The sequence below is a fragment of the Vidua chalybeata genome, chromosome 30, assembly GCF_026979565.1.
Source record: "Vidua chalybeata isolate OUT-0048 chromosome 30, bVidCha1 merged haplotype, whole genome shotgun sequence".
Taxonomy (NCBI): Eukaryota; Metazoa; Chordata; class Aves; order Passeriformes; family Viduidae; genus Vidua; species Vidua chalybeata.
This window is the reverse complement of record NC_071559.1, coordinates 1823118-1848627: the sequence shown is the minus strand read 5'-3', so window position 1 is coordinate 1848627 and position 25510 is coordinate 1823118. Positions and strand designations below refer to the sequence as shown.

At 66.8% G+C, this 25510-nt stretch overlaps 4 protein-coding genes across 10 annotated transcripts; all 4 read left to right on the top strand.

Annotated features, from left to right (window-relative positions):
- The first annotated feature begins 78 nt into the window (after window positions 1-78).
- MIP (major intrinsic protein of lens fiber) lies at window positions 79-2033 on the top strand. Its single transcript, XM_053967655.1, has 4 exons — window positions 79-583; window positions 1105-1269; window positions 1368-1448; window positions 1782-2033. Exons 1-4 carry the CDS (start codon window positions 224-226, stop codon window positions 1998-2000), a joined length of 825 nt encoding a protein of 274 aa, XP_053823630.1. The 5' UTR covers window positions 79-223; the 3' UTR covers window positions 2001-2033.
- A 637-nt stretch (window positions 2034-2670) lies between these two features.
- On the top strand, window positions 2671-11880 carry TIMELESS (timeless circadian regulator). 7 transcript variants are annotated; one of them, XM_053967420.1, is made up of 30 exons: window positions 2671-2714; window positions 3390-3526; window positions 3600-3753; window positions 3844-3958; window positions 4033-4095; window positions 4406-4507; window positions 4598-4756; window positions 4833-4966; window positions 5047-5134; window positions 5865-6041; window positions 6116-6333; window positions 6750-6853; window positions 6931-7100; window positions 7176-7301; window positions 7379-7530; window positions 7605-7702; window positions 7783-7894; window positions 7975-8176; window positions 9186-9337; window positions 9410-9495; window positions 9576-9699; window positions 9781-9863; window positions 9936-10084; window positions 10204-10369; window positions 10446-10514; window positions 10590-10708; window positions 10803-10941; window positions 11017-11056; window positions 11183-11286; window positions 11434-11880. In XM_053967420.1, exons 2-30 carry the CDS (start codon window positions 3430-3432, stop codon window positions 11556-11558), a joined length of 3627 nt encoding a protein of 1208 aa, XP_053823395.1. In that variant the 5' UTR covers window positions 2671-2714; window positions 3390-3429; the 3' UTR covers window positions 11559-11880. The 7 variants fall into 7 exon arrangements, with proteins under 7 accessions (XP_053823395.1, XP_053823397.1, XP_053823400.1 ...); XM_053967422.1 differs by having other exon boundaries at window positions 2677-2714; window positions 3419-3526; XM_053967421.1 differs by lacking the exon at window positions 2671-2714 and adding an exon at window positions 2987-3310.
- A 109-nt stretch (window positions 11881-11989) lies between these two features.
- On the top strand, window positions 11990-13068 carry APOF (apolipoprotein F). Its single transcript, XM_053967646.1, has 2 exons — window positions 11990-12063; window positions 12145-13068. Exon 2 carries the CDS (start codon window positions 12165-12167, stop codon window positions 13047-13049), a length of 885 nt encoding a protein of 294 aa, XP_053823621.1. The 5' UTR covers window positions 11990-12063; window positions 12145-12164; the 3' UTR covers window positions 13050-13068.
- A 1150-nt stretch (window positions 13069-14218) lies between these two features.
- On the top strand, window positions 14219-25504 carry STAT2 (signal transducer and activator of transcription 2). The gene is made up of 24 exons (XM_053967456.1): window positions 14219-14252; window positions 14590-14953; window positions 15068-15199; window positions 15286-15436; window positions 15513-15611; window positions 15696-15788; window positions 15861-15939; window positions 16024-16109; window positions 16190-16338; window positions 16411-16569; window positions 18207-18359; window positions 19126-19146; window positions 20022-20115; window positions 20209-20265; window positions 20401-20484; window positions 20574-20672; window positions 21379-21514; window positions 21609-21658; window positions 22126-22214; window positions 22288-22424; window positions 22845-23033; window positions 23118-23175; window positions 23605-24275; window positions 25200-25504. The coding sequence occupies exons 3-24, from the start codon at window positions 15069-15071 to the stop codon at window positions 25325-25327; spliced, it is 2913 nt and encodes a 970-aa protein (XP_053823431.1). The 5' UTR covers window positions 14219-14252; window positions 14590-14953; window position 15068; the 3' UTR covers window positions 25328-25504.
- The last annotated feature ends 6 nt before the right edge of the window (window positions 25505-25510 follow it).

Here is a 25510-nt window from a genome sequence, read left to right as displayed (position 1 = left end):
GGGGGGATCCCCACTATCGGGGGGTGCGGGGCTGCGCGGGGGGCTCGGGGGGAGTTCCTCGCCGCGTGTCACCGGTCCCGTGCCCCGGGCGGCGAAGCGGTTAACGGGGGGTGGCGGAGGTGGGATCCCACCCCCGGGGCCGGCCCGGGGGGGCCTTATAAAGGTGGGCGCGGGCGGCCCCCGGGGAGGGGAGCGGGGCCGTGGAGGGCAGCGGGGCCAGGCCATGCGGGAGCTGCGCTCGTCCGCCTTCTGGAGGGCCGTCCTGGCCGAGTTCCTGGGCAGCCTCCTCTATGCCCTGCTGGGGCTGGGGGCCTCCCTGCGCTGGGCCCCGGGCCCCCCCAGCGTCGTGGGGTCCGCCCTGGCCTTCGGGCTGGCCCAGACCACCCTGGTGCAGGCGCTGGGCCATGTCAGCGGGGGCCACGTCAACCCGGCCATCACGCTGGCCTTCCTGATGGCCTCGCAGCTCTCCCTGCCCCGTGCCCTGGGCTACCTGCTGGCCCAGGTGCTGGGCATGCTGGCCGGCGCCGGGGTGCTCTACGGGGTGACCCCGGGCCCCGTCCGCGGCACCCTCGGCCTCAGCGCGGTGAGCAGGGGCACGGGGGGGATTGGGGGGCTGGGCGTGTCTGCAGGGCTGGGGCACCATGGGGTGGAGGCTGGAATGAGGGTTTGGGGGGATTGAGGGCTCCAGGAGGTGTTTGGGGGTCTGAGGTGCTTTGGGGATTTGGAAGGACTGGGGGAATGCAGGGATTGTTTTGGGATCTGGGTTACCATGGGGCGGTAATGGGGGGATGAGGGGTTTGGGGGAATTGGGGTGGGGGTGGTCCAGGAGGTGTTTAGGGATACCATGGGGCTGTAATGGGGGTTCTGCGGTTCAGAGGTGTTTGAGGGGTCTGATGGTGGATCGGGGGGTCCAGAAGATGCTCTGGGGTTTGGATTGATGGGGGACAGTATTGAGGGCTGGGCGTCCCGGAGGAGTTAGAGGATGAGGGGGGTTTGTGGTACAGTGGGGTTTTGGGGTGTGGAAGGATAACGAGGGAGGATTTGGGGTGCTGGGGGGGAATGGGGGAGCAACTTTTCGGGGTGCTGAGCCCTCTCCCCGCGCAGCTGCACCCCGGCGTGGGCCCGGGCCAGGGCACGGTGGTGGAGCTGCTCCTGACCGCCCAGTTCGTCCTCTGCGTCTTCGCCAGCTTCGATGACCGTCACGACGGGCGCCCGGCCATGGCCGCCGTGCCCGTCGGCTTCTCCCTCGCCCTCGGCCACCTCTTCGGGGTAAGGGCGGCCGCGGGGACCCTCGTGCTGGGACCCCGGGGGCTGGGAAGGGGGTGGGGGGCAGCTGTCCAGCCCCCCACTGCCCCATCCCCCCACAGATCCACTACACGGGCGCCAGCATGAACCCCGCTCGCTCCTTCGCCCCCGCCGTCATCACCCGCAACTTCGCCAACCACTGGGTAAGTGGGGGGGACACGGGGACCCCCAAAAAACCCGCCCCGGGCCCCCCCCCGGTCCCTCCCCAGCCGCTGTGTCCCCACCGAAGGCGGGCGGCTGCCACGGTGACAGCAGCACCCCAGGGTGCTGGGTACCCCCCGATATCCCGGGGAGCGGGAGACGAGTCCTGCCCCCCGATATCCCGGGGAGGGGCACACGCGGCCGTCCCCCGCTCACCGGGAAACGGTGAGCCCCGACTGGGCTGGCGCCCGAGCGTCAGCGGGGTGGGCGCCGTGCCCCGAAGGGCGGGGGGCCGGGGTCCCCCCGGTGCCGGTGCCCACGCCGCCCCCCCGCAGGTGTACTGGGCGGGCCCGCTGCTGGGCGCGGCGCTGGGCGCGGTGCTGTACGAGTTCGCGCTGTGCCCGCGGCCACGCAGCCTGGCCGAGCGCCTGGCCGCCCTCAAGGGAGAGCCGCCCGCCCCCACCGCCGTCACCGCCGCCGCCGCCGTCGCCGCCGCCGAGCCGCCGCCCGAGCCGCCGGCAGAGCCGCTGGAGCTGAAGACGCAGGGGCTGTGACGGGGCCCGTCCCGGGGCGCGGCCCCGCGCCCGCCGCTGCTTTGCTGTGACGGGGCCGCCGCGGTGCGTGTGGTGCGTGTGTGTGCGGCGCGGCGCGGCGGGCGGGCGGCGGCGGGGCCCCGCTGCCGGGAACCGGCCACTGGGCTGCCCGGGGCTGCCCGTACCGGGCTGGGGCCGCCCCGCCCCGCCGCGGCGGGACTTCTGTGTTCGGTGAATTAAACCTGCTCTTTTATTTTGGTAACCGCTCGCGGCCGTGCCCGACGCCGGGAACCGGGAGGGACCGAGCTGTGGCGGGGGGGGGGACACCGGAGCCCGCTCGGCGGGTGACGGGAGGTGCCGGCCGTTCCCGCGCCCGGGGCAGGCTCCGCCCAGCCAGCGCCGTTCTTAAAAGGGCAACGCCGCCACCGCGTGTCTTCCCCGCAAAGACCCCCTCCCGTCTTCCACCCCTCAACGCCGCGGGCCGGGGGGCGAGGGCAGGGGGATTGGGGGCACCTCGGGGCACCGAGCCGCCGGTTTGTGCCGGTGGTGGACGGTGGGGGTTGTGCGGAGGAGGGGGGGCACCAGGGGGAGCACCGGGGTGCTCAGTGCGGGTTGCCGCTTGAAGGGTGCGGGCGGGGCGGGGCCTCGGCCCGCGGGAACTGGGGCGGTTGTGTAACGCCGCCCCCGCGCCGGGACCGGGAGCGCGGCCGTGAGGGCGGCGGGGACGGGGCGGCGGTGAGCGGGACAGGGCCCGGCATCGGGGGAGACCGGGATCGGGGGGTCCGGGGGCGGGGAGTGTCCCAGGACCGCCCGGGACCGGGGACTGGGGGTCATCCGGGGTCACCGAAACCAGGGGGGTGTTTCGGGATCGGAGGGGATCGGAACGGGGGGGTTGATACGGGATCGGGGGAACCGGGACCTCCGGGTGCTGCGGGCTCTGGAGGGTGTTCCGGGATCGGCGGGCCCGGGGAGTGCTCCGGGATCGGGGGGGAGGGCGTCCAGGGGAAACTGGGGGCTGAGATCCGGGATCGGGCGAGGAGGGGGTCAGGAATGCTCCGGGATCGAGAAGGCAGCGGGGCCGACTGGCATCCGTGGCTGGGGAGGAGCCCAAATTGGAAGGGTGTTATGGAATCGGAGGAACCGGGGCTTGGGGTGCGCCGGTATCGGGGTGGACCGAGACTGGGAGGTGCGCTGGGATCGAGGCGGTAACGGGCGTTGCTGTGGCATCGGTGGGGTCCGGTACCGAGCGGGACCGGGCCTGGGAGGTTTGTCGGTGTTGGGGAGACTGGGACCGGAGGGTGCCCCAGGATCTGGGGGACCGGGACCAGCAGGTGGGCCTGTACCAGGGGAGCCCAGAAGGGGTGGGAGAACTCCAGCCCGGGGGTACCCAGTGCTGACAGCGGCCCCCAGGTGGCCCCCGGTGCTGGTCCCGTGTGCAGCCCCGCGCTGTATGGACTGGTACATGATGAACTGCGAGCTCCTGGCCACCTGCAGTGCCCTGGGCTACCTGGAGGGCGACGTGTACCACCGGGAGCCTGACTGCCTAGGTAGATGGGCACTGGGGAGATTGAGGGGTGGGGCGGCCGGGGATGGCGGGGACTGATGGCCCCGTGTCCCCAGAGAGCGTCAAGGACCTGATCCGGTACCTGCGCCACGAGGATGAGAGCCGGGACGTGCGGCAGCAGCTGGGGGCAGCCCAAATCCTGCAGAACGACCTCCTGCCCATCCTGGTGCAGTACCCCCAGGAAAAGGTGCTCTTCGACGCTGTCATCAGGTATCAGGGGGCAGGGTTGTGGCCTGGGGTGGCCCTGTGGGGGGCTCCTTGCTGGGCAGGGGTCCCTCACACGCCTCTACTCCCTCACAGGTTGATGGTGAACCTGACGCAGCCCGCCCTGCTCTGCTTTGGGAAGGTGCCAGCAGATGCCACCTCCCGCCACCACTTCCTCCAGGTGCTGTCCTACCTGCAGGCCTACAAGGAGGTGAGTCTGCCCAGGGACACGCTGTGGGCGAGGGGCTTTGCCCACATTCCCGTGCTCACGTGGGGTCTCTGCAGGCTTTTGCCAGCGAGAAGGTGTTCGTGGTGCTCAGTGAGAAGCTCTACAACCTCCTGCAGCTGGTGAGTGCCCTGTCCTCGGGGGGCTGTGGGTGGGATCCTCAGGGGGCTGCAGGCTCTGTTCCTGCTGGGGGTTCCTGTGGGGGCTGCAGGGTCTTGGAATTACCAGGGGGCTCCAGGGTCCATCCCTGCCACGGGTCCCTGGGGGCTGTGGGATCTGTCCTTGCCGAGGATCTCTCAGGGGCTGTGGGGTCTGTCCCTGCTGGGGTCCCTCAGGGGCTGTGGGGTCTGTTGTCCCACAGGGCTGTGGGGTCCCTCCCTGCCAGGGACCCCCAGGGGGCTGTGGGGGGCCCTGACAGCTGTGTCCCCCCAGGATTGGGAGCAGCGGCAGGAGGAGGACACGCTGCTGATCGAGAGGATCCTGCTGCTGGTGCGCAACGTGCTGCACGTGCCCCCAGACCCCACGGAGGAGCAGGTACTGAGACAGGGCCCTTCCCTGGCTCCCTGACAGATCTGGCGCCTCAGTGGCTCCACGGGGACCCTGACACCACGCCACCATCCCCAGCAGGGTGTGGACGGTGACGCCAGCGTGCACGACCGGGTGCTGTGGGCACTGCACATCAGCGGGATGGATGACCTGCTCAAATTCTTGGCCAGCGCCCAGGTGGAGCAGCAGTGGGCTCTGCACGTCCTGGAGATCATCTCCCTCATGTTCCGTGACCAGGTGAGCTGGGGCAGGGGTGGCAGGGCAGGGACCCCCCCACCCAGAGTCCCCACAGTGCTGACAGAGCTGCTGGCAGAGCCCAGAGGAGCTGGCGGCGCTGGGACAGGGGACAGCAGGGGCCGAGCACAGGGAGGACACGCAGGAGCTGGAGACCTTGAGGCAGAGAGAGCTGGCAGAGAAGAGAACCCGGGCACGGCAGCGCCCATCCAGGTGAGGAGGGGGCACCCCCCGTGGCAGGGATGGGACCCTCGAGGTGGGGACAGCATCACTCAGCCCCTGTTCCCTGCCAGGCACTCCCGCTTCGGTGGCTCCTACGTCCTGCAGGGCGTCAAGTCCATCGGGGACCGGGACGTGGTGTTCCACAAAGGGCTGCACAATGTGAGTGTGGGGCAAGGGCTCAGGGCTGGGGACGTGGCAGGGGGACAGGGACGTGTGTGGAACGTGGTGCTGGGGATGTGGCACAGGGTGGAGGGACGAGGACGTGGTGGGAGGTGCAGGAATGTGGTGAGGGGCATGGGGCTGGGGACACGGTAAGGGGTAGGGGAACAGGAACGTGGGTGGGACACGAGGCTAAAGATACGGTGTGGGGCATGGGGTCAAGGATGTGGCAGGTGGCACTGGGATGTGGGTGGGGGGGTACAGGTATGGGGGTGTGGTGGGGGTCACATAACCAGAGGTGGCAGTGGGCACAGGGACAAGGACATGGTGGGGGTTACAGGGACAGGGATGTGGTTGGGGGCATGGGGCTGGGCCGGGGGCAGAGGGACACAGGGCCAGGGATGTAGAGGGTGCTACTGGGACAGGAACACAGTGGGGGGCATGGGGCCAGGTACGTGATGGGGGAACATTGGGACGAGGATGTGGCAGAGGTCATTGAGATGGGAATGTGGGTGGGTGGCACAGGGACGGGACACATAGGTAGGACACAGGATTGGAAGAGCACAGAACCAGGACTGTGGTGGGGTCGCAGGAACAGGGACGCGGTGTGGGGCACTGGAATGGGGACACGGTGGGTGGCACGGAGGCAGCAGGGGGCATTGGGATGGGATGTGGCAGGGGGCACCAGGACAATGCCACAGGGATAAATCTGGCACTCCATGTGCTGCAGCTGAAGAGCTACACCCACGACCTGGGCAAGGAGCCCCGGCGGCTGCCCCGGCGCCGCCAGGCCGCCCCCGAGGCCGAGCCCTCGCGCCGCTCCGCCCGCAACGTCCGGCTCTTCCTGCGCCACTTCTGCCAGGACTTCCTGGAGGGCTGCTACAACCGCCTGATGCTGCTGGTCAAGGTGAGGGGCTGGGAGGGCCGGGATCCCCTCTTCAGGCTGTGGGACCCTCGCTGAGACCCCCCGGTCGCCCCCAGGACCAGCTGGTGCGGGAGAAGGCTCAGCAGCACGATGAGACCTATTACCTGTGGGCCACCGCCTTCTTCATGGCCTTCAACCGGCTCCACGGCTTCCGGCCCGAGCTGGTGTCCGAGACCGTGGGGGTCCGAGCCTTCCACTTCATCGAGCAGAACCTCACCACCTATTACGAGATGGCACTGATGGACAAGAAGGAGGCGACAACCTGGGCCCACAGGTGAGCAGCTGGGATGCCCCAGGGCACCTGGGACACCCTTTGGTGGCGAATCCCAGTACCTGGGGTTCTCCTTGAGTACCTGAGGCTCCCCATGGTGTCTGGGACCTCTGGACACCTGGGACTCCCACAGTACCTGGGATACCCCCAGTGCCTGGGACCGCTTGGATACCTGGGACACCCCTTGGGTGTCTAGAACCCCCAGCTACTTGGGATCCTCTGGTGCCTGGGACCCCTTGGACACCTGGGACCCCCCTGGTCACCTATGACCTCCCTGGTGGCTGGAATACCCTGGGAACCCAGGAACCCCTGGACACCTGGGACTCTGTGTTGCCTGAGACCCCCTTGGGCATTTGGGACTCCTGGGGTACCTGGGAACCCCCCATGGCACCTGTGACCCCCCCCACTGCCATGCCCAGGATGCACTTGGCCCTGAAGGCGTACCAGGAGCTGCTGCGGACGGTGCAGGAGATGGACCGCTCGCCGGAGCAGGCGGTGCGGGACAGCAGCCAGGTCATCAAGAGTGAGTCCCTCTGTCCCTCTGCCCGTGCCTGGGGTGTCCCTGACCCACCCCTTCCCACTGCCAACCCTCCTCCCCAGGCAACATCTTCTACCTGATGGAATACCGGGAGCTCTTCCTCACGCTCTTCCGCAAGTTCGACGAGACCAAGCAGCCGCGCAGCTTCCTGCGGGACCTGGTGGAGACGGCCCACCTCTTCCTCCGCATGCTGGAGCGCTTCTGCCGCGGCCGTGCCAACCTCGTGGTGCAGGTGGGGTGTGGCTGCCCTGCCTTGGGGGTCCCTGGGGGTCGGGCAGCCCCTCCTGACCCCGTCCTTGCCCCCCAGAGCAAACGTGTGCGGAGGAAGAAGAAGAAGAAGCCTCATGTGCCTGAGGCCCCCGCCCCGCCCAGCGCCGCGGAGCTGGAGCAGCTGTGGGAAGGATTGGCCCCGCAGGTCCAGGCCTGCCTGGAGGTACCAGGGAAGGCTCTGGCCCCACGGGGGGTTCTGGGGGTGCTGGTGGGGCACAGGGTAACCCTGTCCTGCCCCAGGGCGAGGTGCCCCTCCCCGAGGACATGGTGCCCTTCGACGCCGCCTCGGAGACGCCGGTGGAGGAGCAGCGCGCGGAGGCTGTGCTGCGGATCCAGGAGTGCCTGCGGGATTCCCACGTGCCCCAGGCCCTGCAGCTGCTGCGCTCAGCCAGGTACCAACACCGTGATGCCCATCTCGTGCCCGGGGCGTGGGGACACGGTGCCAGCCTGTCCCCACTGTCCCCAGGGAGGTCTGGCCCGAAGGGGATGTGTTTGGATCCGCGGACGTGGGGCCGCCCGAGGAGACCCAGCTGCTTCGGGAGATCCTCGTCGCTCCCCTGCCCAGTGAGTCCCCACCTGCGACCCTGGGAAGTGGGAAAACTTTGGGCCATGGCGCTGCAGACCCTCAGCACATCCCACCGCAGGGAACGCACCCGCCGAGCCCGAAGAGCCGGAGGAAGAGGAGGACGAGGAAGAAGAGGAGCAGACCCTGCAGGTGTCAGAGAAGGAATTCAACTTCCTCGACTACCTGAAGCGGTGAGAAGGGTTTGGGGAGGGTCGGGGGGGGGGGGGGGGTCCCGCTGCGGGGCGGCCGCACTGACGGCGCTGCCGGGCAGGTTCGCCTGTGCCCCCGTGGTGCGGGCGCTGGTGCTGCTGCTGCGGGGGTACGCGCGGAACAGCGCCCGCACCAACCACTGCGCCGCGCGCCTGCTGCACCGCCTGGCCCGCGACCTGCACATGGAGCCCCTGCTCTTCCAGCTCTCCCTCTTCGCCCTCTTCCACCGCCTGCTCAGCGACCCCGCGGCCGCCGCGCACCAGGTCAGACAGGGCCTTGAGCCCCCCCCAGGGAGGGGTCTGTCCCTGCAGCCCCCAGCCCCAGTCAGTCCCCAGCATCTCCCAGCCCCACTGAATCCCCAGAATCTCCCAGCCTTGCTCTGTCCCTGGAGCCCCTAGCCCTGCTCAGTCCCCAGCATCTCCCAGCCCCACCAAGTCCCCAGCATCTCCCAGCCTTGCTCTGTCCCTGGAGCCCCCAGCCCTGCTCAGTCCCCAGCATCTCCCAGCCTTGCTCTGTCCCTGGAGCCCCCAGCCCTGCTCAGTCCCCAGCATCTCCCAGCCTTGCTCTGTCCCTGGAGCCCCCAGCCCCGCTCAGTCCCCAGCATCTCCCAGCCCCCCGATTCCCCAGCATCTCCCAGCCTTGCTCTGTCCCTGGAGCCCCCAGCCCTGCTCAGTCCCCAGCATCTCCCAGCCCCCCGATTCCCCAGCATCTCCCAGCCTTGCTCTGTCCCTGGAGCCCCCAGCCCCGCTCAGTCCCCAGCATCTCCCAGCCCCCCGATTCCCCAGCATCTCCCAGCCTTGCTCTGTCCCTGGAGCCCCCAGCCCCGCTCAGTCCCCAGCATTTCCCAGCCCCACCGAGTCCCCAGCATCTCCCAGCCCCAGTGAGTCCCCAGAATCTCTCAATCTTGCTCTGTCCCTGCAGCCCCCAGCCCCACTCAGTCCTCAGCAGCGCCCAGCTCTCCCTCTGTCCCCACTGAGTCCCCAGAATCTCCCAGCCCTGCTCTGCGCAGGCCCCAGCCCCACTCTCCATCCCTGCTGTCCTCCAGCCCTGCTCAGTCCCTGGTGTCCCCCAGCCTCACTCTTTGTGCTCACATCCCTCAGCCCCTCTGTCCATCCCTGGTGTTCCCCAGCCCTGCTCTGTATTCCAAATTTTCCTCAGCCCCACTCTCTGTCCCCAGTGTCCTCCAGCCCTACTTTTTGTCCCCAGTGTCCCCCACCCCCACTCTCTGTCCCTGGTGTCCTCCAACCCCTCTCTCCCTCCTGCTGTCCCCAGGAGTTGGTGACCTTGGCCAAGTTCATTCTGGGCAAGTTCTTTGCGCTGGCGGCCACCAACAAAAAGGCCTTTGTGGAGCTGCTCTTCTGGAAGAGCCCGGCCATCGTCTGTGAGATGACCAAGGGCTATGGCTCCCTGCAGGAGGGAGAGGGGTGAGTGGGGCCGGGGAGGGGGCTGCCACTCCCTCCTCCCCTCCCCTCACCTCCCTTCCCTCCCCTCCCCAGGACCACCTGGAGCCGGGTGTCCCCCTGGACCCCTCAGGAGGAGCAGGAACTGCGGGAGCTGTACTGGAAGTACAAGGAGGTGGAAGGTACTGGGGGTCTCTGGGGTCTCAGCAGGACCTCCAAGGGGTGGCAGGGGCTCTGTCCCTGCATCCTTCCTGTCCCACAGGTGGGGACATCATCGCTGCCATCCTGGCCCATCTCCCGACGCCCGGGCGGACGCGGAAGCAGGTGGTGAAGCAGCTGGTGCGGATGGGGCTGGCCAGCAGTGCCAAGGACTTCCCGCGGGAGAGGTGGGTCAGGGACCCCCGGGGACAGGGCAGGGACTCACCTTCCCCCAGGGCAGGGACCCACAGCTGTTTCCCACCCCCCAGGAAGGGCACCCGCATTGTGCTGTGGACGCAGGAACAGGAGGAGGAGCTGACACGGCTCTTTGAGGAGTTCCACGGCTCGGACGGTGAGCTGGACACGGGGGGCAGACCCCAAAAATCCCCCTGTAGCCCCCCCACCCTGACCCTCCTCCCCACAGACGTCCTGGGGAACATCATGAAGCACCTGACGGCGCGGCGCTCGCGGGCTCGCGTGGTGGAGAAGCTGCTGGGGCTGGGGCTGGTGGCCGAACGCAAGGAGCTGTACAAGAAACGCCGGAGGAAGAGCCACGGCCCCGGTCCCGGGCAGGTATGGGGGGCTGGAGGACACTGGGCTGTGCCCTGGGGGTGCTGTCCCACCCTGGGGGCACCCAAACGTGGCCTGTCCCCATCCTGGGCACCCAAACACCGCTGGCTCCGCTCCCACAGGCTGCCACAGGTGTCCCGGCCATGCCAGCCCAGGACAGCTCAGGAGATGATGAGGACAGCGAGGAAGAGGAGGATGAGGATGAAGCAGAGGAAGGCCGCATGGAGGAGCACTGGGTGCCCCAGGAAGGGGCTGGGCAGGACCTGGCGCAGCACCTGCATCGGGAAGGTGAGTGAGGGGCTGCAAACCCCGAGCTGGGCTTGGCCGTGGGGCCGGATCCTGTGTCACCTCCTGCTGTCCCCAGGGCTGGCCGGGCCGCTGCGGTGGCTGGAGAACTGCCTGCGGAGGGCGGCGGGGGACCGCGAGGAGGACGGTGAGCGGGGTGGGGGTCAGCTGGGGGGGGGGGGGCTGTGGGGTCGGGGGCTCGCTGACGGCGCTCCCGGCCCAGGCGTGTCCCACCCGGTGCCGCTGGTGCCGCTGACGGAGGAGAACGAGGATGCCATGGAGGACCGGCGCTTCCGGAGCCTGCTGCGGCAGCTGGGGCTGCGGCCCCCCGCCAGCGAGCAGGTGAGGTCTCTGTCCCCATCCATCTCTGTCCCCTTCCCTGTCCCCAGCCCCTGGCTCCCAGCACAGCCCTGCAATGTCCCCCCTCTCTGCCCAGGAATCCTTCTGGCGCATCCCGGCCGCCCTCACCCCGCAGCAGCTCCGGCACGCGGCCGCCTCCATCGCCCACCGTGGCCCCTCAGGGTCCCCCCAGGACATGTCAGAGCCACCCGGGTGCCCCCAGGACCCGGCTCCAGGTGAGGGGTGGGGCTGGAGGTGTGGGACCCCCAGGTGTGGGGCTGGGTCTGAGCCCCCCTCCTTGTGCTCCTCAGCAGAGCCGCTGCCAGCGGGGCTGGGATCAGACTCGGAGAGGTGAGAGCGGAGTCCCCTTCTCAGTTTGTGGGGTCCTGGTTTGGGGTGGGTGGGGGATCTTCTCCCTGCCTGGGGAGGGGATCTGGTCCCCCACCATGTGTGGCTGAGCTGTGCCATCCTCTGCAGCGAGGAGCCCGTCCCTGTCCCCGTCCCCAGCCCGGTGCAGCCACGCACCAAGAGGCGCCGGGAGCTCGCCAGCGAGGACGAGGATGAGGATGGTGGGAGCTCAGGTGGGTTCAGCCCCTCTGCTCACTCCTGGGGGCTGAGGGGGCTCTGGGTGTCACCAGGGGCACTGCTGGGTCGGGGTTGTCCTGCCCTTGTCCCCTTTACCACATCCCTGGGGGGCTCAGCCCTCTCCCTTCTCCCTCCATCCACAGGCACCAGGCTGGCCCCCCCAGCTCCCCACTCCGAGGAAGATGAGGAGGAGGAGGAGGAGGATCCACAGCCCCGGGGGCGGCGGAAGCGCATCCGCTGCGTGGAAGAGGAAGAGGAGGAGGACTGAGTGGCTTCCCATACCCTGCCTGTGCCCAGGCCTTGTGCTGTTTTCTAGGATTTTTGCAGACTTTATTGGATTTCTGCAGTTTTTCTGGGGTTTCTACCGGTTTTCTGGGGTTTCTGCAGATTTTCTTCTGCAGATTTTGATGCTATTTTTAAACGCTGCACAAGCAACCAGTTTCTCCACCTTCCCCCACTTCCCCTGGCGTCACCATCTCCGTTTTACCCCAAATTCCTTCTTTTTCCTCAGCTGTTGGGTTTTTTTTTTTTTTTTTCCTAAAACTTCTTAAACCTGGACAGGGCCTAAATAAATAAAAGTGACTTTTGGCCTTCTTGGGTGTGTGTGGGTCTGCAGGGGGGCTGGGGGCTCGAGCCGCCCTGGCCTCAGGGAGTGCCCGGTCCCTGTCCGTGCGCCGGACGTGTCGCAACTCCCTGATAACAACGGCTATAAAGGGGTCACGGGGCCGGCGCGGCCGCAGCGGCCGGACAGGGCAGGGGACAGCGGCGAGCGGGTGAGCCGGGGCACGGGGGAGTCGCGGGGGGCTGCGGCCACGGGGCTCTGACGGGGCTCTGTCCTTCTCCCACCTCCACAGACCCTCCCGGAGCCGCCACCATGCCCCGGGTTCTGCTCTTCCTCCCGCTCCTCATCCTCGGCCGTGCCATGGCTGTGTCCGTCGTCACCCCAGGGCTGGCTGCCGGTGACCGGGCGCTGCTGGCCGAGCTGGAGGGGCTGGCAGAGCCCATCCCGCCGCGGGCGCCGGGGGTCCCGTGCCGGAGCCTTCGCCCTGACACCCTGCCCGGCTTCTCCCGGCTGCCGCCGCTGCCCCGCGGCCTGGCCCGTGCCGCCATGGCCCTGGCGCTGCGCGGGGCCGGCTGTGCCCCCCAGGCCGAGGCCGAGGCGCTGGAGCTGGCGCGGGAGCTGGGGACCCCCACGGCCGCGGCGCTGCTGCGGGGGCTGGCGTGGGTACCGGGCGCTCCGGCCCCACGGCCGCTGGCCCTGCTGCTCCTCAGCCTGGCACGGCCGGGGGGCTCTGCCTGTGTGGATCCCGCCCAGCTCCGGACCCCCGCGCCCGGCACGGAGCCCTTGGGCCAGGGCGGCCGGGAATTCCCGGGGGTCCGGCCGTGCCGCGGCGCCGTGCGGCGCCGGCGGGAGGACAAGGACGCCTGCAGCCCGGCCGGGGAGCAGGAAGCCCACCAGGTGCTGGAGTGGGTGCCAGGAGTCAGCATCTTCTACAACCTGGGCACCAGCGTCTACTTCGCCTTCCAGGGCTGCGAGGCCAAGGCGTCCACGCGGGCGCTGGAGGCCGCCGAGGACCTGGGCTACACCGGGCTGGCCGCGCTCACCGGGGGCCTGGGGGGCCCCGTGGCCATGGGGGTGCAGCTGGGGCTGCAGCCGGGGCTCAAGGCCGGCGTGCGGGCGCTCATCAGGTACTTCACCTCGGCCGGGGAGCCCTCGCCGGTGCCCACTGCCCACAGCGGCGCCGTGGTCATCGTCTGAATAAAGGCCGCATGTGGCAGCCGGTGCCGGGTCGTTGTTTGGGGCAGCTGGGGACGGATTGATGCGGGGTCACCGTGTCCCGGGGCACCCGGACCTTGGCCACGTGGTGGCCCGAGCCACGTGGTGGCAGCGGGGCTGGGCCTGTCCCTGTCCAGCTGTGGCTCTGTCCCATCCCCATGGCCTGTCCCTGTCCCTACAGCCCCAGCTCTGTCCCCACAGCCAGTCAGTCCCAGTGGCCACACTGCCTTGTCCCTTGTCCCTCTTTCCCTCTCTCCCTCCAGCCTGTCCCTGTCCCCAGGGCTCTGTGACCCTCTCCCCACAGCCCTGACCCTGTCCCCACCCCTGCAGTTTCTCCCTGTCTCCCTGACTCTGTACCCGTCCCCACAGCTTGTCACTGTCCCCAAAGCTCTGCCCCTGTCCCCATAGCTCTGTCACTCCTGTCCCCATGGTTTGTTCCCATCCCCATGGCCTGTCCCCATAGCTCATCCTGCTGTCCCCATGGCTCTGTCCCTGTCACCTTGGCCTCTCCCTGTCCCCATGGCTCTGTTCCCAGGGCTCTATCCCTGTTCCTATAACCTGTCCCTATAGCTCTGTCCCCGTCCTTGCAGCCTGTCCCCATGGCTCTGTCCCTGTCCCCAGACTGTCCCCATCCCCCTGTCCCCCTGTCCCCATGGCTCTGTCCCTGTCCCCAGACTGTCCCCATCCCCCTGTCCCCATGGCTCTGTCCCTATCCCCAGACTGTCCCCATCCCCCTGTCCCCATGGCTCTGTCCCTGTCCCCATCCCCCTGGCTCTGTTGCTGTCCCCCTGTCCCAATGGCACTATCCCTGTCCCCATGGCTCTGTCCCTATCCCCAGGCTGTCCCCATCCCCCTGTCCCCATGGCTCTGTCCCTGTCCTTACGGGCCGCCCCTGTCCCCATGGCCAGTCCCGGTCCCCTCTGTGTCTGTCCCTGTCCCCCCGCCCATCCCGGGCCGCCGCCGTTCCCTCCCCCGGTTCCCGCTAACCCCGCCCCATGGCCACGCCCCAGCCTTAACTCCGCCCACACCGCCCCGCCCCGTGTGACGTAAATTTGGGGAAATGAACAAACCACCCCGAAGCCGCCGCTCGCGGGGGCGTGGCCTCGGCGCCGCTCTCCGCCAATCACCGAGCAGAACGGAGAGGGGGCGTGGCCAGCCCGCCTTCCTGCTCCGGCGGCGGCGGAGGTGGGTCAGGGGTCCCGGGGGGACACCGGGGGGGGACATGGGCGGTTCTGGAGCCCGGGGGAGCCCGGGGGAGGGGGGCACAGGCAGGGGACCCCGGCTGGGTCACACAAAGCGTCCCTTGGAGGGCTGTCCCGCTGTGGCGGGGGGCGTTCGGGGGCACTCATCCTACTGGGGGTGCCCGAGGGGTTCCATGGGGGTCCGGTCTAGGGGGGCCTCTGAGGAGGGGCCTGGGGTGGTGCACAAGGGGTGCTGGGGGCCCTGCTGTGGGCGTTCTGTGCGTGTGCCCCCCGCCCCGGGTGGGGAACCCCCCTCGGCTCACCCCCTGCTCCCACCGCAGGACGCGGCTGCCGCTCCGCGGCCACCCCAGCGGGAGCTGCCGGGGCTGAGGCAGAGCAGAGGGACCCCCGGGGCCACCCAGAACCAGAGCAGAGGGACCCCCGGAACCACCCAGAACCAGAGCAGAGGGACCCCCGGGGCCACCCAGGACCGAGCAGGGGCGAGGGGACCCCGGGACCACCCAGGACCGAGGAGGAGCAGAGGGACCCTCGGGACCACCCAGGACCGAGCAGGGGTGAGGGAATCCCCGGGACCACCTACGACCGAACAGGAGTAGAGGGACTCCAGGGACTGAACAGGGGCGAGGGGACCACCCGGGACCGAGCAGGAGCAGAGGGACCCCCGGGGTCCTGTGCTGCAGGCAGGTACGTGGGGGGCAGAGGTGCCCACCTGGGCGGCACACGCAGGTGTTTCTCGTCCTCCGGTCCTGCCGTGGCCGGGGGCTCCTCGGGACGCCCCTGACCCGCTGTTCCCCCCAGCATGGCGCAGTGGCAGGAGGTGCAGAGCTTGGCCAACACTTACCTGGAGCAGGTGCACCAGCTGTACGCGGGCTCGGCGCTGCCCATGGCCGTGCGGCAGTCCTTGGCCGCCTGGATCGAGAGCCAGAACTGGTAACGGGGGGGGGGATCCAGGGCTGGGGGCGGCACCGGGGGGCACGGGCAGGGTCGTGCCCGCGCTGAGCCCGCGCTGCCCGCAGGCGCCAGGCGGCGGAGCCGCTCTGCTCGCACGCCCGGATGCTGTTCCACTCCTTACTGGTGCTACTGGGAGAGCGCCTGGGCAGCCTGGGCTCGGACCGCGAGGATTTCATGCTGAAGCACAACCTGCGCAAGGCCCACCGCGACCTCCAGGTGCGCTTCGGGGCGGGGGGGAGCGCGATGGGGAGGGGTCTCCGCGCCGCGCTGACCCCGCCAAGCCCCTCCGCAGGCCGAGTTCGAGGAGACGCCGGAGAGATTCGCCAACCTGGTGGCCAACCTGCTGCAGGAGGAGCGGCGGATCCTGCGCCTGGGGCAGGCGGGGGGGCAGGTAGGGCAGGGCTGTGTCCCCCCCCCCACACACACCCCCCGGGGGTCCCGCGGCCGCTCCCACACCCCGTGTCTCCCTCCCCAGGGGGGTTCGGCCCCCACGCCCAGCCCAGCCCCGGAGGGCGACCGGGAGCAGCAGATCCAGCAGCGCTTGGGCGACTTCCACAGGGCCCTGCAGGTAACCCCCCCGCGACCCCCGCCGAGCCCCCCGGGGGCTGCCCGGCCCCTCCTGACCCCGCTGTGCCCGCAGGAAGCCGATCGAGCCTTCAGGCACCTGGAGGATTTGCAGGATGCCTTTGACTTCTGCTACAAGGTGCACTACCAGCCAGGTGAGCCCCACGCCGGGGAGATTGGGGGGTGGGCACTGCCCCGCGCCCCCCCCCAAAACCCTGAGCCCTCTCCCCTGCCCGCAGGTGAGGAGAGGAACGGGGACCCCGAGTACATCCAGGAGCTCAAATCCCTCCAGGACAAACTGCAGAACCTGGACCTGCAGCGGCGGGTGAGGGGGGCTCGGCTGCGTTTTGGGGAGGGGGCCGTGCCCACCCTGAGCACCCCCCTCAGAGCCACGTCTCCCCCCAGGAGGTGCTGGCTCAGATGCAGCAGCTCTTGGGGCGCAGCGAGACCCTGCAGGAGCTGCTGCAGCAGGAGTTGGGGTGCTGGCGGGCGCGGCAGCAGCGCCTGTGCCTGGGGGGCCCCGGCGACACCAACCTGCGCCCGCTGGAGACCTGGTAGGGCCGGGGGGCTCGGGGGGCTCGGTGGGGGCTGCAGCCGGACCCCTCTGAGCTGCCTGACGCCCGCAGGTTCACGGAGCTGGGCCAGGGGCTGTTCCAGCTGCGGCAGCTGCTGCGGGCGCTGGGCGACCTGCGGCAAAAGGTGACCTACGCCAGGGACCCGCTGGTGGCAGAGACGCCCCTGCTGGAGCAGCGGCTGCAGGAGCAGCTCACGCACCTGCTCAAGAGGTGTGGGGCGGGGTCGGAGCGGCTGGAGCCGTGCCAGGAGGGTTCGAGGGTGGAGATCAGGGGAAAAAAAAAAAAAAAAACCAAAAATCTTCCCCCGAGGGTTGGTTGAGCGCTGGGGCAGCTCTCCCAGGGAATGGTGACGGTCCCGAGGTTGTCAGAGCTCCGGGAGGGTTTGGACAACGCTCCCAGGCACGGGGTGGGGTTTTGGGGTGTCTGTGCAGGGCCTGGAGCTGGGGTCAGGGATCCTGGTTGGGTGCCTTGCAGCTCTGGGTGTTGTGTAATTCAGGAGGTCAGGGAGGGCCCGGGCAATGCTCGCAGGGATTTGGGGGAAGCTTTGTGGTGTCCTGTGCTGGGCTGGACTTTGATCCCGATGGGTCCCTTCCAGCTCTGGATGATCCAAGAGGTCGGGGAGAGGTTGGACAATGCCCTCAGGTGCTGGGATTTAGGATTTTTTGGGGGTGTCCTGGGACTCAAAGATTGCTGTGGGCCCCTTCCCACCTCAAGGAGCATTTGGAGAAGGCTCTCAGGGACAGGGTGGGATTTTGGGGTGTCTTGAGCGTGGAGCTGGGCTTTGATCCCTGTAGGTCCCTTCCAACTCAGGATATTCCATAATTCCAGGGGTCAGGGACTGTTTGGACAACGCTGTCAGGCCCTCAATGCTCTCAGGTGTTGGGATGTGGGGACTGGGCAGGTTTTGGGGTTGTCCTGTGCCAGGCCAGGAGTTGGACTCGATGATCTTAGAGGTCTCTTCCAAACTCATTATTCCGTGATTCTGTGTGATCCTGTGATCCTGATGGGTCCCTTCCATCTCTGGATATTCAGGAGGTGTTTGGACACTGCTCAAACGTTGGGATTTAGGACTGGGGGGACTTTTGGGGTTGTCCTGTGCTAAACTAGGAGTTGGACTCTTGATGGGTCCCTTCCATCTCTGGGTATTCCATAGCTCAGGGGGTGTTTGGACACCACTCAAACGTTGGGATTTAGGACTGGGGAGACTTTTGGGGTTGTCCTGTGCCAAGCCAGGAGTTGGACTCGATGATCCTGATGGGTCCATTCCATCTCTGGGTATTCCATAGCTCAGGAGGTGTTTGGACACCGCTCAAACATCGGGATTTAGGATAGGGAAGGTTTTCAGGTTATCCTGTGCCAAGCCAGGAGCTGGAGATCATCCTGATGGGTCCCTTCCATCTCTGGATATTCAGGAGGTGTTTGGACACTGCTCAAACGTTGGGATTTAGGACTGGGGGGACTTTTGGGGTTGTCCTGTGCCAGGCCAGGAGTCAGACTCAATGATCCTGATGGATCCATTCCATCTTTGGATATTCCATAGCTCAGGAGGTGTTTGGACACCGCTCAAACATCGGGATTTAGGACTGGGGGGACTTTTGGGGTTGTCCCGTGCTAAGCCAGGAGTTGGACTCTTGATGGGTCCCTTCCATCTCTGGATATTCAGGAGGTGTTTGGACGCCACTCAAACGTCGGGATTTAGGACAGGGCCGTTCTTGGGGGTGTCCCGTGCCAAACCCGCAGTTGAACCCGCGTGCCCCTCCTGGCTTCCCTCCACGATTTTCAGACGCGGGGGCAGCACGGGGGGGTGTCTCGGGGCAGCCCTGACTCCCCCTCCCCGTTTTCCCCAGCGCCTTCGTGGTGGAGCAGCAGCCCAGCACCCCCAACGCCGGGAAGCGGCCGCTGGTGCTCCGCACCGCCGGCAAGTTCTCGAGCCGCGCGCGCCTGCTGGTGCGGCTGCACGACCGCAACCACCGCATGGAGGCCAAGATCCACATCGACAGGTGGGACCCGCACCGGCGCCAAGGAGTGGGGCACACTGCAGTCAGTTACTGCATTTGTGCCATTGAATGAATGTCCTAAATTCAATTATTTCATTTATGGCGTTGAATGAATGTCCTAAATTCAGTTATTTCATTTATGGCGTTGAATGAATGTCCTAAATTCAGTTATTTCATTTATGGCGTTGAATGAATGTCCTAAATTCAGTTATTTCATTTATGGCATTGAATGAATGTCTTAAATTCAATTATTGCATTTATCGCATTGAATGAATGTCTTAAATTCAATTATTTCATTTATTGCATTGAATTGTTTCATTCTTACATTGAATCATTTAATTTATTGCATTGAATTGTTTCATTTCTTAAATTCAATTATTTCATTTATTGCATTGAATTAATTTCTTAAATTGAATTATTTCATTTATCGCATTGAATTAATGTCTTAAATTCAATTATTTCATTTATTGCATTGAATTGTTTCATTCTTACATTGAATAATTTAATTTATTGCATTGAATTGTTTACTTTCTTAAATTCAATTATTTCATTTATGGCATTGAATTAATTTCTTAAATTCAATTACTTAATTTATTGCATTGAATTAATGTCTTAAATTCAATTATTTCATTTACTGCCTTGAATTAATTTCTTAAATTCAATTATTCATCCCTTTAACTGATACAACCACAGCTGCAGGACCCCCCCCGAGCCCCCCCTGCCCCCCCTGGGGGTCCCCTGGCCCTGACCCCCCCCTTGTCTCTTGCAGGGACCCGCCCAACATCAGAGGGTGAGAGCTGGGAGAGTGCCGGAGGCAGCAGAGGGGCTGCGACCCCCCCGGGGGTCCTGACCCCCCCCACCCCGGGGGTCCTGACCCCCCCAGCCCAGCCCCTGAGGGGTGACCTGAACCCCCCCTGCCACCCCCCTGGGAGGATCCTGACCCCCCCCCGTCAACCCTGGGGTGTCCTAAAACCCCCCCTGCCACCCCTGGGTGGGGGTCCCGACTCCCACCTGCCATCCCTGGTGGGTCCTGAACCCCTCCTGTCCTTCCTGGGGGGGGGTCCCGACTCCCACCTGCCCTCCCTGGGGGGGTCCTGAACCCCTCCTGTCATTCCTGGTGGGTTCTGAACGCCCCCTGCCATCCCTGGGGTGTCCTAAAACTCCCCCTGCCACCCCTGGGTGGGGGTCCCGACTCCCACCTGCCATTCCTGGGGGGTCCTGAACCCCTCCTGTCCTTCCTGGGGGGGGGGTCCCGACCTCCACCTGCCATCCCTGGTGGGTTCTGAACCCCTCCTGTCATTCCTGGGGGGGTCCTGAACCCCCTCTGCCATCTCTGGGGTGTCCTAAAACCCTCCCTGCCCTCCCTGGGGGGGGTCCCGACTCCCACCTGCCCTCCCTGGGGGGGTCCTGAACCCCTCCTGTCATTCCTGGGGGGGGGTCCCGACCTACACCTGCCATCCCTGGGGGGGTTCTGAACCCCACCTGCCATCCCTGGGCAGGGGGTGTTGGGGGTCCCAGCGGTCCCAACCACCCCCCAGCTTCTCCGGGGTTCCTGCCCCCCACCCACAGCCTCCCCCCGCCCCCCACGGGGGTCCTGGCCCCCCCCCACGTGCCCTCCCGGGGGTGCCGGCCCCCCCCCCCCCAGCTCCCGCCCGTGCCCCGCAGGTTCCGCAGGTTCAACATCCTGACGTCGAGCAGCAAAACGCTCCTGGCCGGGGACAGTCCCCAGGAGGGGCTGGTCTGCGACTTCCAGTACCTCGTAGGGACCCCCCCAGACCCCCAGATCCGCCCCCCCCAGGAGCGGGGAGCAGGGTGAGGACCCCGCCCTGGGCTGACTCTGCCGTCCCCACAGACGCTGAAGGAGCAGAAGGACAGCAGGGCTGGCAAGGGCAAAGGCACCAGCGGCGAGGTGGGCACGGTGTGGGGCCGGGGGGGGGCTGCAGGGGGGCCTGGGGGGCTGCAGGGGGGCCGGGGGGCTGCAGGGGGGGTCGGGGGCTGCACGGGGGTCGTGCCGGGCGGTGACCGCGGTGCCACCTCCCCGCAGGGTCCCCTGGTCGTGACGGAGGAGCTGCACCTCATCACCTTCACGCTGGCTTACGCCTACTGCGGGCTGGAGCTGGAGCTGGAGGTGAGGGCTGGGGGCGCTGGGGGGCTTGGGGAGGCCGGGGGGGGGGGGGGGGCTGGGGACAGCCAGCCTGACCCCTGTCCCCTCCCCAGACCACCACGCTGCCCTTTGTCATCATCTCCAACAACAACCAGTTCTCCAGCGCCTGGGCCTCCATCCTCTGGTTCAACATGCTCAGCTCTGACCCCAAGGCGAGCCCTGTGCCACCCCCAGCCCTGCCAGCCCCTGCCTCGTGTGTCCCCCTGTGCTGCTCCCTGTCCCTGTCCCTAGCCCTGCCCCTCGCCCAGTCCTGGTGTCCTGTCCCGGGTCCCTGGTCCTGGTTGTCCCCTGTCCCCAATTCCGGGCCCGGTCCCTGCCCCATCCCAGGTGCAGGTCTCTGTCCCTTGGTCCCAGTGCCCTGCTCTGCTTCATGTCCTTGTCCCTGGTCCTTGTCCCATCCCCTGCTTTGATGCCTGTCCTTGGTCCCTGTCCCCTGATGCATTTCCCTGTCCCTTGGTCCCCGTCCCCTGCCCTGGTGCCTGTCCCCATCCCTCAAACCCCGTCTTCTGCCACTTATTCCCATTGCCTGGTCCCTGTCCTGTCCCCTGGTCCCTGTCCTGTCCTGTCCCTTGGTCCCTGTCCTGTCCTGTCCCCTGGTCCCTGTCCTGTCCCTTGATCCCTGTCCCATCCCCTGGTCCCTGTCCTCCTGTCTGATCCCTGTCCCCTGCTCCAGTGCATGTCCCTGTCCCCTCTGTCTGTCCCTGTCCCCTTCTCCTGTCCCCATCTCCTATCCCAGTCCCCTCCTGGTCTCCCCATCCCCTCCCACTGTCCCCATCTCCTGCTCCAGTGCATGTCCCTGTTCCCATCCCTCCCCCTGTCCCCGGCCCCGCTCACCCCGTGTCCCCCCGTGTCCCCCAGGCCCAGCAGTTCTTCTCGTCGCCGCCGCCGGCCCCGTGGCCCCGGCTGGCCGAGGTGCTGAGCTGGCAGTTCCAGAGCGTGGCCGAGCGGGGCCTCAGCCGGGACAACCTCCTGATGCTGGCCAAGAAACTCTTGGGTAAGGCCGGGGACACGGGGGGACACGGGGGGACATGAGGGGACACCGTGGGACATGGCTGCACTGTCCCCCCTCACCCTGCTCTCACCTCAAGGCTCGAAGCCGTCACCGGACAGCACCGTGGCCTGGCACAAGTTCTCAAAGGTCAGTAGGTTCTGTTACCATGGCCCCATGTGGCCCTGTCCCTTCTGTCCCCATGGCCCTGTCCCTCTGTGGCCCTGTCCTGTTAGTCCCTGACTGGCCCTGTCCTTCCATGACCCTGTTCCCACTGTGGCCTTGTCTGTCATCCCTCCATGGCCCTGTCCCTGTCCCCCTTGTCCCTCCATGGCCCTCTCCCCTCAGGGTCCTGTCCCACCAGTCTTCTATGGCCTCACCCCCCATGTCCCCCATGTCTCCCTTGTCCCCCCTGTCCCCCATGTCCCTCCATGTCCCTCTGTGTCCCCCCATGTCCCCCCATGTCCCCCTCCCCATGTCCCCCCTGTCCCTCCCCTCCATGTCCCTCCATGTCCCCCCCATCCCTTTGTGCCCCATGTTGCCCCCCTCCCTCCATGTCTCCCCATGTCCCCCCTGTCCCTCCCTGTCCCCATGTCCCCATGTCCCCTCTCCCACAGGATGGAGGCGCCGGTTTCTCCTTCTGGGCCTGGCTGGACGGGATCCTGGGGCTGCTCCAGGAGCACCTCAAGCAGCTCTGGAAGAACGGGTAGGAGCGGGGCTGGGGGGGAGCCTGGGGAGGGGGCTGGGGGTGCCACAGGGGCTGACGGTGCCTCCCCCAGACTCATCCTGGGCTTCGTGAGCCGCAAGCAGGAGGAGAAGCTGCTCAAGTCCAAGCGGACGGGGACGTTCCTGCTGCGCTTCAGCGAGAGCGTCCTCGGCGGCGTCACCTTCACGTGGGTGGAGCACCACGAGACAGGTGAGTGACCCCCCCCCCCTGCCCAGGACCCCCCTAGGAGCCCGGGGTGCAGCCCCTGGCTGTGCTGGCCAGCAGTGGAGCAGTGAAAGCCTCTGGAGAGATGGGATTTCTCAAGTCCGTGGAGGGGTTTATCACGCCTGACTGTGGTGTGGACGGGGCAGACTGGCTGTGCGGGCAGGTTTTGTCCCGGGGGATTACACCGGGACACCCTGGAGGTTCAGATCCTTCCAGAAGGTCGGTGCCTTGCTGTAAGGCAAAGAAGAGAAACCTCCCTCCCCTGAAGTTTAGCGAGCAAGAGGATAAATTCAGATTTCGCTTAAAAATGGATGAGAATGGTGAAGCTGAATTCCCGTCTCCAGCAAGGCTTTCTGTGGGACGCGGTGTCACCCCTCCAGCTGACCCCCGCTGTCCCCCCTGCAGGGTCCCCCACTTTCCACGCCGTGGAACCCTACACGGCCTCGGAGCTGGTGTCGCTGGCGCTGCCCGACATCATCCGCGACTACCACATGAGCATGGAGGAGAAGAACCCAGAAAACCCCCTCAAGTTCCTGTACCCCAACATCGCCCGGGACGAGGCTTTCGGGCCCTTCTACAGCCAGAGGCTGGAGGGTATGGCCTGGCATAGCCTGGCACGGCCTGGGACTGAGCCAGGGCAGCACCTGCCACCCCCCTGACCCCCCTCTTTGTCCCCAGGGAACATGAGCGAGTCGCAGAAATACCTGAACCGGCGCCTCATCCGTGTGTCCTCCAGGTGAGGGGATGTGGGGACACCTCTGGGAGCCTGTGAGATCCCTGACCCCAATCCCTGACCCCGACCCCAATCCCCGACCTTGATCCCTGATCCCAACCCTGATCTCCAACCTTGATCCCTGACCCTGACCCCTGATCCCGATCCCTGACCCCTGACCCCAATCCCTGACCCTGACCCCCATCCCTGACCCTGACCCCGATCCCCGACCTCGATCCCCAATCCCTGACCCCAACCCCAATCCCTGACCCTGATCCCTTACCCCAACCCCAATCCCTGACCTTGATCCCTGATCCCAACCCTGATCTCCAACCTTGATCCCTGACCCTGACCCCCGATCCCTGACTTCGATCCCCGATCCCTGACCCCGATCCTTGACCCCTGACCCCAATCCCTGACCCCAATCCCCAACCCCGTTGTCTCTCCCTCCAGGCCGCCCAACAAGCGGCAGACAGAGGAGGAGCTGTTGGGGGCCACGGAGCACCTGGAGATGCTGCAGCTGCAGCCCCGAGGGCAGGGGACACAGCAGGCTGGTGGCCTGGCACTGCCACAGCCCCAGAGCTTGGGGACACCGCAGGTCACCCCTGGGAAGCTGGGGACCCCTCAGGGGGTGGCCAGTAGGCTGGGGACACCACAGGTGATGGCCATGAACCCGGGGACCCTGCAGCCCACGGGCTTGGGGATGCTGCAACCACAGCCCCAAAGCCTGGAGCCACCACAGGTGGCATCAGGGGTCCCCAACATCCACCGGACCCTGCAAGTGGCACCAGGGGCTGTGGGGACCGTGCAGGTGCTGCCTGGGGGGCTGAGGATGCTGCAGGTGGGCTCTGGGGACTTGGGGACACTGCAGGTGCTGCCAGGGGAGCAGGGGACAGCGGCTGTGAACTCGGGGACGCTGCGGCCGGGGGCTGCGGAGCCACCGCGGGTCCCCGAGGAGCAGGGGACACTGCCACTGGAGCTGAGGGACCTGGAGCTGCTGCCGGGGGGCCAGGACATGCAGAAGCTGCTGCAGTCGCTGGAGGGGCTGGAGCCAGGCTTGGAAGTGGCCGAGCTGATGCCAGACGAGGTGCCAACCTTGGAGGAGAGTTTCCAGCTGAGCCCCGGTGAGTGTCGGGGCTGGGGAGGGGGCAGAGATGTCCCCCTGGGCACTGAGCTGTCCCCTGGGCACTGAGCTGTCCCCCTGGGCACTGCTTTGTCCCCCTGGGCACTGAGCTGTCCCTTGTGCACTGAGCTGTCCCCTGGGCATTGAGCTGTCCCCTGGGCACTACTTTGTCCCCCTGGGCACTGAGCTGTCCCCTGGGCATTGAGCTGTCCCCTGGGCACTACTTTGTCTCCCTGGGCACTGAGCTGTCCCCTGGGCACTACTTTGTCTCCCTGGGCACTGAGCTGTCCCCTGGGCACTACTTTGTCCCCCTGGGCACTGAGCTGTCCCCTGGGCATTGAGCTGTCCCCTGGGCACTACTTTGTCCCCCTGGGCACTGAGCTGTCCCCTGGGCACTGCCCTGTCCCCCTGGGCACTGCTTTGTCCCCCTGGGCACTGAGCTGTCCCCTGGGCACTGCCCTGTCCCCCTGGGCACTGCTTTGTCCCCCCGGGCACTGAGCTGTCCCCTGGGCACTGCTTTGTCCCCCTGGGCACTGAGCTGTCCCCCTGGGCACTGAGCTGTCCCCTGGGCACTGCCCTGTCCCTTGTGCACTGCTTTGTCCCCCTCATCACTGCTTTGTCCCCCTGGGCACTGCTTTGTCCCCCTGGGCACTGAGCTGTCCCCTGGGCATTGAGCTGTCCCCTGGGCACTACTCTGTCCCCCTGGGCACTGAGCTGTCCCCTGGGCACTGCCCTGTCCCCCTGGGCACTGCTTTGTCCCCCTGGGCGCTGCTTTGTCCCCCTGGGCACTGCCCTGTCCCTTGTGCACTGCTTTGTCCCCCTCGGCACTGCTTTGTCCCCCTGGGCACTGCTTTGTCCCCCTGGGCACTGAGCTGTCCCTTGTGCACTGAGCTGTCCCCTGGGCACTGCCCTGTCCCCCCCGCAGGCAGCGCCGCGCTCCTGGACCAGCACGACCCGTTCCTGCCGCAGCCCGAGGAGTCGGTCCTGCCCGTCGTCCCCTCCCTCTTCACCGACTTCCCCCCGCTCCACATCGACGCCAGCGACTTCCAGTGACCCCTCCCCGGTCCCTTCCCTTCCAGTGACCCCTCCCAGGTCCCTTCCCTTCCAGGGACCCCTCCCCAACCCCCTCGCTGTAAATAAACCCCTTCCCACCCTGCCGCACGCAGGAGCCGCTCGCTCGTCTCCGTCAGACCTTTATTAGAAACATATAAATAAAGATAAATAAGGGAACGTCGC